Source organism: Numenius arquata, chromosome 10 (assembly GCF_964106895.1).
Source record: "Numenius arquata chromosome 10, bNumArq3.hap1.1, whole genome shotgun sequence".
In the NCBI taxonomy this organism is placed as follows: domain Eukaryota; kingdom Metazoa; phylum Chordata; class Aves; order Charadriiformes; family Scolopacidae; genus Numenius; species Numenius arquata.
The window spans coordinates 11,356,960-11,371,064 of record NC_133585.1 but is presented as its reverse complement, the minus strand read 5'-3'; the positions used below and the strand labels follow the sequence as shown (position 1 = coordinate 11,371,064).

Genomic DNA, 14,105 nt, shown 5'->3' with positions numbered 1-14,105 from the left:
TCATCCCTTAACACAACTTAACTCTACCCATTCTCAGTGTAAGAAATAAGTAAAACTGACGATTCCTTGTCTCAGGCACTGACTTTTTGCCAAGAACACTTATTTCCAAAGGTCACTCTTAGGCTTTTTGCATCTCCTTGCATCTGACAGTTAAAGTAATGATTTCACTCTGCAGCTGGGACCACATGCACGAGAGCGACCTCCACAACTCAGATTTCAACTGCTACCTCTTGCTCCAAAGTAACCTGATCAGCCACGCTGGCTATCAGAGAGATTTGGCTCCGTCATCAAATTTTCCGGCAGACAAAAATAAACAATTAAGTCCCGAGGTGTGATTAACCACTTGGGTCAAAAAAATGATAATAAGGTGTAGATACTCATATCCTCGTGCTATCTAATGCTAACAATACATCACTTAAGTTTTCTCATTGAATAAAAGCTGCTTCTTTCAATCTCTCTTTTTTTACAAACTAGCTGTCTCACATGAGCATTACCAACAGCCAGCCTGCTTTCAGTTGACATGACGCTGTGAATACGAGTAGATTTCCAGCTTGTAGGAACATTGTAACAATATTTACTTACCTTTGCGTTGGAAATTTAAGTAAAATTGCATGCATTATCATTGGTGAGACACTTTGGGCACCATGCAGACACGTGCAAGAACCCAGACCCGTGCGAGCTGTATGCCCTTCTCCCATTACGAGGAAACAGGGAACACAGGCAAGGAGGTAGCGAAGTCTGCACCCTCTTGCAAGGAAGAAATAGTTTCTGCGTTACACACTACTGAAAGCGATTCCCCGGAGAGCTGAGGAATCTAAATGCAAAAAGCCTGGCAAAAACTACTGTAACTGAGAATCTGAGGCACAGAGAGATTAAAATACCTTGCCCAAAGCCTTTCTGGAAGATCGCATCCAAGAAGGAAACTGAATGTAGCTTTCACAAGTGAGTCTCAAACACAAGACTTTTTTTTTTTTTTTTTTTCCTTTGAGGTACTACAAAGTGTAACTCATTTCCTTATCACCAGAAATTTCATAAAGCTTGGCCACTTTGATCATAATACTTAAACGCACATTTTCAAGGACACAGTGTCCCTTGAGCACATACTTGGCTTTAATTTAATTCAAGAGAAGCTGCACGTGCATACATGAAAACTGTACATTGTGTTACATTTGCAACATTTAAAAACAGACATGCCACATTAATATGCCTGCATTTATCTCTGCTACTCATACAAAGAGACAGACACTGCAAACCAAAGCCAGAAACAATATTAAAGTATCACGTATTCATGTTTGGGAATGCACAATATTGAATATTGTACGGAATATGAACCTCACAATATCCAAAAGGGGAAGCGGGGTGTGAGAATATGAGAGAGGTTAACACAACAGTCAGTGTGGTATATGAACTGAATGCAAGTTCAAAAAGTCCTGGACATGAGACCTAAGGATCTGGTAGGAAACAGATTTCAACAGGTAACGGACAAGCAATGTACACAGCCTTGAACTACTGAACTGGCTGCCACAGGAGCTTGTGAGGGAAGACAGTATCAACTGGTTCACAAAAAGATACACAGATACACAAATTCATGGACAACAGATTCCTAATAAGACAGTAAAAGGCCTGGGTAGGTATATACACTCCAATGATTCTTGAGAGTCTAGCAAAAAAAAAAAAAGACTATGCTCATCTACTTTTCTTGGTGAATGTACACTAAGCTGGATGTGTAGCTAGTCTACATTTCATCTGTCCCCTGATGCACCTCTATAGACAGATATTCCTGTCCACATGAGATTTTAGCTTTACCTACTGCGGAAAGAGTTCAACCTTTCCTGGGAAGCCAGGCTCACATGGTTGTCAAGCAAAATTTCTGGAAGATGATGATGGAAATGGAATTCCTAAGGCAACTGAGCCCACAAACGCAATGAAAACATCAGAAAGAGTGTTCCCTGGATCACATAAAACAAGGCTAAGTTCTGCAGCATCTATACGTTGTTGTCTTTCATAATTGGAAAATACACTTCCCACTAATTGCAATTATTTTCTACAGTACAGAAGTAAACTCATGGGAGAGGCTTTGCATAAGTTGCCCTAATTTGGTGAGTATATTGTCATCTGATCTCTGTATCCAGGGTGGGAATTTGTACTTTGCTACGTGTGCGGTGATGATTCCATATGTGCTTATGCTTCCTAAGTATTCTTCAGAAGGATTGGAGGAGGGTTTAAGAAGCACAAATATTTCACTTTTGTGTATGATTCTGGAACTTGCTTTTTTCTAGCGCACAGAAAACCACCTCAAGCCTCATTTTAGACTGCTGTCATAATATTTTCAGGCTCAAGACACAAGATTTCATTAATTTCTCTACCATCAAGATCTGTTCCAATATTAAATAAGACAATCAGAAAGCTACTCATATGAGATGACTGCTCTGTGCCAAGACTTCAGGGGTTGGCTTTATTTCAAGCCTTAAGGAGATGTCTTAAAAAAAATAAAGAGGAAACTAAAATGCTCAAAATAAAGTTAAAATAATTCAGCTTTGCCTCCTGGGTAACACTTCTCTGCTTCCTATGGAAAGGCTCTCTTGAAGAATCCTATATATATTCCTTATCCTGTTTCTTTTATGTATATGCTTGTCCTTCAACTAGTTTGCCTCAAGACTGCTGCCTACAATTTAAGTTAAGCAGTAAAACTGGGATATATGCAAAGCCTTTAAAGTAACCATTTCCCAATTGTGCTTGTCCACTAAGTCTGTGAAACCACTTGCATCAATTCCACCAGTACTTTTCAAGTTTCATACAAAGTGATGTGAAACACTAAACTTCTGGAGATCACAGAATATTTCTCTAGAGAGAACTCTTCTCTAGAGAGGAGACAGGCAGTTCTCTAGGTATGGTGCACAAGTCCAAAAGCAGTAGGAAAAAATCCGTCAACCTACTGGCTATCCTCTTACTAACGCAGGTTTCCACATGGTTAATACTCATCACCATACTGATTTCATGCCAATTTATACTCATCAACAAAATCCCCATATCACTGCTTACAATCACTACGCTAGCATATTTTTATTTTTAAAATCTAACAAAAATAAGTAAAAACATAGGGAAAGGACACATTAAAAGTAAGTTTTTATGACTTTCATATGAATTTGCAAACTTTTTGTTATAGTGTTTTCAGTCCTATTTAATAGTTTATGCAAGCTGTTTTTACACAAATAATGCACCAGTCCACTAACTCTGCTAAAGACATACCTCCGCTTCCTCGAGGAAATTACCTATGCTCTCTGCAGATCACCAGCTGAGAGGTGAAGCGGTGACCTGCTAAGCCTATCATTCCATCAGGCTATGCATACATTACAAGGCAGCAACTGAGTCAATAGAACATCACCTTTTCCTTTCCAAAATTATAAGAAGCATTTATTCACTCCTGCTTTAGCTTTTTCCTAATGTGACGTTATTTCACAGAATCACAGATATTTGTCCCTTTTCTTAAAAGCATTTCTCTGACTTGTCTGTTAAAACGTAACATGGTTCTTATTAAACCTAGTTACATTTAACATTGTAATCAACACCGAATTCTGAAAAAAAATATTTCTAATTCAGAATTTACTTTCCTTTACATGAAGATAGGCATTAACTCTTTCCTAAAACCTCATACAAAACATTACTCCTCAAATATAATGATATGGCCATATAATTCTTATATTACATTTCATTAAACACCAATAAAATACCAAAACATCGTTATGTAGTCTTTAAAGCCCCTAGTGGTGGGCAAGAGAAAAATTAAATCTTCATATAATTTCAAATGTAAACAGTAAATGTAATAGGAGCCCAATCCAAAATCCAGTGATGGAGGCCACGGGAGTCCTCCCATTAACTTCCATGTGTTTTGGGATAGGGCACCAAGATAAATGTTAGCAAGTACAAGGAAGAGAAACGAAAACTTACCCATGAATTCAATTCCTAAATGGTCTGCTATATCCAAGAAAGCATGTAAAAGAAAAAAGAAGAAATGGAAATGTTAGAAATAGACTAAAATGTAAACATCACCTTAATCATCCCATGTAGCATTCAATATTTACATGGCAGAGCTGCAGAACACAATGAGGGGTCAGGGGCCCACTGTGTGGGTACTGGTCACAAAGAAAAGCAGAACCCTGTCCCTCGAAGGGCAATCCTAAAATGGGAATTTAGGCCACTGAACTGTCACAGAAGGGAATTGTATTTGGGACGGATACAAACACCTTTACCCGTTATATTTATATTCGACTGAAGTGGCTCAAGCCAGCTACCTACAGGAATTTCATTTTCTCTTCCTTCTGAAACTCCTCTCTCAACATGCTAACCCCTATCATTACTTAGACAAGGTTCTTGCTTTCATTTTCTCTAGCAGAGATCAAAACATAAAGAGATGAATGGAAGGCTTTTACTGAGTTTTGCAGCTCTCATTACAGCACAGTGGCCATGCACCCAATGTCATTGCATCACTGCTATCTCTTGGGTAACAGAAAATCTGACTGCAGGAAATAGTAGCCATGTTCCCTCCCTGGCTGCCATGATGCAACAATTTCAAGATGTTTAGAAACGAAGCAAAAATTTTAACCTTTTTAAAATATTGACTGAATTTACTACATCGAGTTCAAAATATTTCAGAACCCTTTTTTCACATGACAAATTAGGCTATGATGTCTCTAATAGACAGATGTTTTAATGCAAAATAGATTTTAATTTATATAAAACACTTATTATTTTTAAGTCAACAGGAAGTTTGTTTAAGTTGATATGCAATTAAGAATAACAAACTCCATCCTGAAGGAACAGGGCAACAGAAATAACTGACTTTTCAGAACTGACTGTCTCAGGAGTAGTAGCTTAAAATCCAAACTGAAACCGTGGAAGGCCAGACATTCAGAAAGGCTACAGAATGCAGTTCTCTTCTATGCTAGATTTGAAATATCTTGCTTTTCCATGGGAGGTAATAATTTGGATTGTAAAGAACAAAGGCGGCATCCAGGAGAAGGCATCAAGGATCAGCTTGCTCAGTTCACTTAACATTCAAATCTATATCATAGTTGCTAAACTCCACATTTATCGTCACGCAGAAGACACAATATGCATCTCAAAAGAAAAGAAAATAAAATGATGCTATGTGGGATAAATACCTTATTACCATGGTGTTAGGATAGGCACATTATGCAAGCCTAGTGACACCCAAATGAATTTTTCTTTTTGGTGTTAAATATGTAACTCAAACCCATACACATATGTATTCCACATTACAAACTTCGAATCTGTATTTTTACATTTATGTACAAGTGCCACATACAAACATTCCTGGTGCATTTGACACGGGGATGTAATTTTTATAAGAGCGCAAGATCAGAAATATCAAAAGGGCATTCAACATACTCTAGCCACAGAGATTTGTAACTTTTTTTTTTCCTCTAATTTTCTGTACCTGTGAAATCTGCAAATATTATCTGCGTGCAATTCACACCTTACATCCTTCTGTAAACTAGATCAAGATGCAGTCAACTGCTTACTTTAAAAAATAACAGAGATCAAAGCACCGTAATCTGGTTTTCAAGGAGCTAAGGATAGTCACACATGAAGCAAGATCATGCAATATCATCTTTTTAAGTCTATGTAAAACAGCTGAAAAAACAATCCCCCTTTCCTACCTGGACTATACACATTCTCTACAAGTTTTCCATTTGCAATCTCCTCACTGACTTCATCAAAACGGTTAAAAGGCATTTTCTCAAAAACTGCATACAAAATATACCTTTCCTTTAAAAATATGGAAAAATGTATCTTAGTTCGTCTTTGGGTGGCTTATACATAAGTGAGAGTCAAGGGTACCTGTAGCCTTCCTGGGAAACATGTTCAAGTGGAGAGGGTGGAAACACATCAGGTTATTTAAGTATCTCATGTGCCTTGAAAGCAACGTCAGTAATCAGCGTAATATATATTGCTGGCAAAGCTGATTTACCCAGATTACGATGAAAGGATGTCTAATGGGATAAACCTTTACAGTAAAATATCCAAGCTGCCAATTTATATCATTAAGCATCGTTCAACAACCTCCGTGTGCAGCTATCCGGGAATAGAAAATAATAAAATTATAATTCTTGCGGATTTAGTGCACGCTGCCCCTGGCGCAGCCGTGGCACAGGCACAACGGCAACCGCGGCCAAGCCGGGGAGCCGGCCCCTGCCCTCACCCTCCCGCCGGGGCCGCGGCGGCAGCGGAGCGGGGGCCGGGAGCCAGGCTCGGGGGCTGTGCATTGCAAACGAGCCTTCCACGCAAGCAGGTATCACCCAAGCGCTGCTGTAATGCAGTCAGCCATGGCTGGTGGCTTGTTCTTTCCTCCCCCTCCTGCCTCTTTTTACAACTGCAGAAAGACAGTCTGGAACAGGACCGTTCTCCGTGTCTTCCCCTCGTTCCCGGGTTAGAGTGTCAAGCCTCTGTGTTTAAAAAAAACCAAAAGACATTCTGATCCCAGAAACAGAAGCGCTACTTGGGCTGCTCTGAGACTCCAGAAGGAAAAAAAGAAAAAAAAAAAAGAAAAAAGAAAAAAGCTTAAGAGCCCAAATGTGCTCACGTTCTTCTCATCCTTTTCCCCACTCGCTGCAGAAATGCAGCTGAGCTCGTGTTATCAAAATCCTAACTTTGAAACTTGTTTTCCTTAATACAAATATGGCTCCTGCAGCAATGGCGTTTACCAAAGTGTTCAGCATATTGAATCAGGGACGCAAGGCAAGGAAGGGGGTTAGAAGAAATGTCAGCAGTCGTTAATCATACCCTCTGTTTGGTTCTTAATGTTTTTATCATTCCAAGATGTTTACTCCACTAGCTACAGGAAAAAAAAAAAACCAAACCAAAATGAAAAAATATTACAAAAAATAAACAAACCTAAAGCTCACATCTTTGCCTCTGAAAAAATATTAGAAAAGCAGAGGAAATAATTGCTTCCAAGCCCTTAGCTCAGCTGGCCCCGGGGAAAGGCCACCCCCACAAGCCACACACACCTTCTCAGAAGGCAGGAGGCAAATGTTGTCTCTCTCTCGAGAAAAGCCTTTGCACTGCAGCTTGCCATTGCCAGCAGAGGAGTGACGGGATTCTCATACGGGTCAAAGGGCTCAGAAACCTCCCTGCTGGAACTGCAGCGACAAGAGGAGTCCCCAGGGCTGCTTCCCCCTGTACCCACCCCAAGTTGGCAGCGAGGGAAGGAGGGACGGGAAGAAGTACATGGAACAGGTTATATCCATCATCAGGCTGCGCTGCTGCGGTGAAAATAAACGCTTTTGCGAGGTTGAGTTTTAGAGATGGGTTTTTCCCCCTTGTAACATCAGCAAGAAACTCCCTCCCCTAGCAGGTCCATATGAGAGACCAACATGGCACTGGGAACTGCACAGCGGGGGCAACTGGGGGGAAAGCAAGCTGCAGTGGCAACCTAAGGCTGAACCAAACATAAAAATGTAAAGTATTGACCCCTGACATGCCACAAAGGACTTTCATATTGCTATACAGTCGTAATACATAAATGATAAATTGCCTGCAGAGCACTTCCTTGGACACAGCGCGTGCAATGCCAAGTAATTCACCATCAAGCAATGCAGTTTCCTTAAGGACCCAGTTCAGCAAAAATGTATATGAGAGTTATTAATGTGCTGAAGCGTGGGCGCTGCTCCACAAGATGGGGTCATTAACCAAATAATGGGACTGTATTTTATTTTTGTTATTGTGATTTCTTCTTTCTTGCTAGTATTGTTATGATCTTATAACTAATATATTACTCAGTGAGGAAGATTATTCACTTTTATATTTTATTTTATGAATATTTCTGTATTTTGTTGTTGATGTGGGAAAAATACTGTGCCTTATGGTCCTTGCACTATGTGAATTTGTTGCTAGTATTAAAGCCATTTTAATTTATACTTTATGAACACATACACACCTGGGAATACTTGATAACAAGCACCAGAGAAGATAAATTCGCACTCACTAATGGATTAATTTATTAGTGCTTCACAGAGAACATGCAGCCTTGTGTCTGGATTGTGGTTTGCTGGGGCTTTTTTCTTAGTCATGGTAACACTGAGATTTTTCCCCAGTTAAAGACAGGTTTCATTATCCGAGGTACATTGTAAGCTACAGTATGAATAGAAATACAAACTCAACATGTAAATCTCACTGATTTATAGAAGAAAAATTTTGAACATGAAAACACTCATTGTAGAGCACTACAGACATCTTAATCTGTTCTAAGGATAGGTTGACTTTGGCATGAAGGAGACAGCTTTAGGAAATGAGTCCAACAGCAAAGTATTTTGCTCTGCAAATGAAATTTATCTGTTCCAATAAACTCATAAGATTTGTTAAATTGTCCTTGGTAGATTATTGTCTTGAACAGAACATGCAACACGATAATATGCTGCAAACTATTTTGGGACAGAGCAAGTACTCTGAACAGATTATCTGGCTGGAAGGAATAGGACAAAGTTTAACTCTTAAGTATTAGACTGATCAAACTTGGTCTGAAATTAAGAAAAATCCTTCCGTTCAGAAGGCATCTAGATTAGGATACTACCTAAACATACAAACTGTTGCTGTCTTATCCATTATGTTTTATTATGTTTTACAGCACACAGTTATCAGCCTATTTGTGTATTTAATGAAACTAAAACCGTTAACTGGTTACACACATATATATATATGAGAAAGTATGTTATTTTTTGAATCCTCAAGTATACTCTTTTTTGATGCCTCATTTTGCATGTGAGCATATAGAGTTATGGGACAAGGGATTTCTCTATTCAGTAGGAAAGACACATTGCTTCCGTTTTCTCTCTGACATCCACAGGAGGCTATCAGACTTGGCAAACTGGCCAAATGCTCTCAGAGGTTGGTTTGGGGAATTTTCAGTACCACAAAAAACCAGCAACAGCATGTATTAATGTATTTTATGAATCTCATTAGAAAGCACAACATTTAATTTTGTTGTTTCCTTTCGAGAGATTCTGGTGATTTGTTTCTGTAATTAATTTACAAAAAAAGACTCTTCATATTTTTTAGAGGGGTGGAAGAAATGGTTGGGATGGTTCAGGGGAATCAGACAAGTAAAAGCAAGACAGTTCAACTGATTATTCAAAGCTTCTTCATTGAAAGACATGATAGAAATTTTCCTCTGTAGGACATTTAAAAAAGGACCAAACTAAATCCTGAGAATGACTTTGAACAGACTGATACCTGGTGCCTCCTTTTACCCTCTCGAAAAAAGAGGATTATTAACATTTTTCCAGATGTATATTTTCCTTGGCAATAGGTAGGCTGTTCACTACTCGTTAGCTGGTGTAATAGTAAGTATACAGAATATCAGTAATTTGCCCCGCCTATGTCAAGAGACAATGATGAAAACTATACATACACAGCCCTTAGAAGATACTTGGTCAGTTTTCAATGAAATTGTAAATCACGGTTACAGAAATGATAACTTTAAAAAAAAAAGAGCGAAGGCCATAAATCTATAAAAACATTCACAATCTGATATATTCTCAGTATAAACAATGACAGAAGATTTACATTCTCAATTTATATATAAAGGATTAATTTTTTTATTTAAACCAAATTAAAATCCTCAATCTGCAAAAATAAATATTGAAGCCAACATCTAGAGGTTAATTGCTTTATCTGTTTCTTTTTAAAGGGAAAAAAAAAAGGCAAAGGATAAAAAAAAATTGACTTGCTGTGAGTATTTGTACGGCTCCGGAGAGACTATAGTATTGTCTCAGGACAGGATCTCACCACCCACCATCAATTCCATAACAAAGGGACATTTGAAAAACATCCAGCAGAACCTGTTGTTATATAAATAATACAAAGTGCTGAATAATGGAACTAACTATTGATTTTCTTTCCCTTTGAATGACAAAAGCTCTTGGTTGTGGTTTACATCACCATAGCTGAAAGATTGTTTCTAACTTTGAAAAATAAATAATAGCAACGCTCCCATCTTCACAGGTTTGAGACAAGTTGGAAATCTCAGCTACTTACCTCATCTGCAGCATGCAGGCTCAGAAGATTAGCTTGCCTCTTTATAATTTTCGAGCCCTTAAATTATCATCTCCACAACTAACAGACCAAGTAACTTCTCTTTGAGGCACTATGTTGGATTTTAATGAAAAAAATTTAGTCTTGTCAAACAATGTAAGTAATCTCTACTGATATTCACAATACTGTAAATCAGTGCAGATTTTAACCCTAGGTTAATTTTTGTTACTGTAGCTATAAATTCAGTAGAACAAATAAGCACCTGTTTAATTTCACATCTATGAATAGCCTGTTGAAATTACTCCACTAAACTGAAGAATTTGTTTAAGAATTTTACCAGATCCAGGCCAAAATGTTAAGTGTTAGGTGTCAGCCAAATGCAGCAGTGCTTTATTTTTCTCTGAATTGTTTTCATCAATGAGAGGACAGAGCAGGTAAATGTTTGATGCTGCTGCTGTATGCAGATATATTTTGCTGATTTACTTAACATTCATAAATCAACGTATAAGGACTTTAATCCATCCCAGAATATCAGCATGCAAACACTAAGTCCACACAGATTTGTCTCCACTCAGACGACCTGAAGATGCTTTCTTATTTTATTTGCTTAAAATGTAATGCTGTTGGCATCAAAATTAGTAACTATATCAAATGAAAACGAAGCTGCCCTTATAAAGCCTCGTAGCTCACAGTGACAAGGTTATTTATGAAGTTTTCTCTAAATATATGTTGAAAATGATAAAGCAATGTGTGATCACTCCAAGATCAACTTCCCCCCCACACCCTGCAATGAGACTGCAGTAAACATTGCACATTGTATCCTAGTTACTTGATTACTGCTGTCAGCATCAACTGTTATAAGCAATGATTCTGACAGATATTCCTAGAAAAATAAAAATTTCTCCGATATTCTGCAGTTTTGACAGATCAGCAAACCCCTGAATTAGCATTCTAATTGCAAAAAATGTAAATTTTCTTTTTTGTTTCTGTTCATTACTGAAGCCTATAATCTCCTGTAAAGTTCCTTTTTTTCCTCCCCCCCTCCCCACCTCTTGGCTCCAGACATGACACTTTGATACTGCCATCTAAAAGTCCAACCTCAAGTACCAGGATCTCTGCCTGTGCTAAGAACTACACAAAGGCAAAACACTGATGTAGCTATTTGACCTACTTTTACAGTTGTGAACTCTTTTCCTGGGCTTCTGCAGTAACTATGACAATGACTGCACTTGTCCCACGGTCGCAATCGCATAGTAGGTGATTATGTCTGTCACAGCTGAGGAACTGTCATAAGAATTAAGCTATGGAGCAATATATTCTTCTATCCTTCTCTGTGTCATTAATGCAATGGTTCCTGCAGAGCCGAGACTCGCACTGCATAAAATCCCGGTCCCATCTCTTACAACTGCTCCAGGTTTGCACAGTGGCATCACGCTGCTCTGCAGATGGGCTTGCCTTTATCTGCAGGAATGCTGGCAACTGGGTTTGAACGTATTTATCTAAGTTGAGCTGAGATGTTTTAAGTCATTAAGCACTTCCACTGAATTTCAGTAGCAATTGGCATGATTAGCCACGCGGAGTCCTTTGAAAATGCCAGCCTCTACATTGGAGAAACTAGTCCTTTCCCAATTACGTTGTGACAAGGTCTCATAAAGCTAGACAGGAGAGGGGTCTCATAAAGCTAGACAGGAGAGGGGAGGGGAAGCATATTTTTCACCAAAACCCACAAAAAAGTACAAACCATACCCCAAAAGCATATTCAGTACTTTCAAAACATATGGTCTGGAAAGTTTTTGGAACCATGTATGAATTGGATTACTTATCTTGTCATAGGCATGAAAGATTTCCCTTGACTGCAGTGTTCTGTGGGAGAAAGAATCCTCTTCTGGTTAAATAAATGACACAAAATGTCTATTAAGGTGGAATAAGTCTACGAGTTTCTTAGCAATTACTGTAGGGATTTTTGCACTATTATTTCCAAATGGGTATTTGATAATATGGGTCTGTAAAATATAACCAGGCTCACAGAAACATTAAAGGAATTGCTAATAGCTCCCTCATCTTATGAACACATGACATTTAATAAACATTTCTCATGCTAAATGTTACTTTATTCCTTCCACAGATCATTAAGCTGTCCTTCACTTCCCTACTACAGGAAAATGTTTCAGATACGATCGTGTTTACTGCTCTCTAAAGGCAGAGAAAATTTTGTAAGTTTTTGTCAATTTCTTAAAACCTAATTACTTTCTTCAACTTCAGGACAAGGAATGCACATCAATTTGTGGGGGGAAAAAAAAAAAGCTTTATTCCCTAACACACCAAGTAATTTAATTCTACTGCAGTCAAAAATAAACTGGCAGCAGCAGAGTACAGGTATTTGCACCACGATTTTTACAATATTGACTGAAAGTTTTAATAGCTGTGAATTATACATCTCTATTCTCATGACAAGAAAGTTGCCAGATTTATTTATATCCACATTTAGCTTCCCAGATAACTGGCCTCAGTTTTGCACAAAAGGATTTGGAAGACTCAAAGATGTGCGATTCTCAGATCTTTTTAGAAAGATGCTGGTTTTTATCTGCCTTGGTTTGGGAAACTACATTTCTTTAGGCATCCAATTCTGAGAATAGTAACTATATTTGGTGTACACATAAGACACTTTCTCATATTTTTCGTTTTAAATAATGTAGAATGTAGTAAGAGAATTATTTAAACTTACTCTGATTACTCTGTGCGTGTGTCTCATACTTGTCTAAGTAGGGGCCTTACGCAGCAGCGTTACTGAGCCTCATTTCCAGTAGTCCTGTGTTTCGGGCTCAGGTGATGATAAAAGGGCATAAGCTTTAATCAAAATTTTCCTAGTGTTTGTGGCACTTGCTGCCTTATGGGCTCACTGGTCTCCTGTGCAATAGGTACTCCCACGTGTCAGGAGTCTCTCAACCCACCTTCCTGAACCATCAAAAGTTTTTTAACAGCAAGATCTCCAGTGTTCTTCCAAATCTTACTGAGAGTCCTTTCTCTGGGAGACCAAGCATGGAAGTCCTTTTACACCTCAGATCCAGCTGCAGGTGAGCAATCCACACATATGTGGTGCTCAAAAGGGTTTTATTTAAAAGATGTTTTCACCTATGTAGGTCTCCCCTATTTAGTGAGGAAGAAGAGAAGCATCCCTCCTTTTTGTTATGTCTTTCAGTTTTCACAGGGCCATATACTTGAAAAGTTAAAAGAATTTATTGCAGCAAACTTTATCAGAAAACATAGCATTTGTCCAATGCCAGTTCACAGATTACTCCCGTTACTGTACAATTCTCCCATATCTGTAAGAAGGTAATATCATAGAATCATAGAATCATCCAGGTTGGAAGAGACCCTTGGGATCATCGAGTCCAACCATCTACCCTACACTACAAAGTTCTTCCCTATATCATATCCCCCAGCACCACACCTAAACGTCTCTTAAACACATCCAGGGATGGTGACTCAATATGTATAGCAAGGGAACAACTCCAAATTGAGGCACATCTCTCCTTTTTTTTCCCCAATGCTAACTCCCTCTCTGTTCATTTTGCAGCTCAGCTGATACTGTTGGGTTTGTTTTCTTTTTTTTTTTAAAGAAGCTGCTGCATTGTTTGTTGGCTGTCATGGTGCGCATACCATGCACATACACGACATTGCTTGCACTGCATTTATGAAGTATGTGGTATTAAACATTAGAGGGACAAAAGTTCAGGTATAAGTGACTTGCTAGAGAAACTAATAAGTTTTATTTTTGTTTTTGGTTTGTTTTTTTTTCAGCTGTGAAATGACTACCACAAAAATTTGAGTTTCCACCAAAACATTTGAGCAGTTACATTTTATTTAAAGCTAGTCAGTACACAGAGACCTTTAAAGCAATTATTTTACTAGACAGCATTTTCAGATTCAAGGAAAGGCTCCTCGAAGGACAGGAACACTTCAGTACTCCAATTTGAGTGCTCTCTCAAGACACCTACCAGATGCCTTCCCCAAATCCTGTCCTGTGGGGTTGGTGTAATGTATGAACAGTC

General features: G+C 38.5%; 1 protein-coding gene across 1 annotated transcript in view; it reads right to left on the bottom strand.

The window, feature by feature from the left end:
• NRG3 (neuregulin 3) overlaps positions 1-14,105 on the bottom strand; it is a 400,979-nt gene that overhangs the window by 65,642 nt on the left and 321,232 nt on the right. Inside the window, exon 4 of the mRNA XM_074154671.1 lies at positions 3,949-3,975. Within this exon, the coding sequence (XP_074010772.1) occupies positions 3,949-3,975 (27 nt within the window). The remainder of the gene's footprint in view (positions 1-3,948; positions 3,976-14,105) is intronic.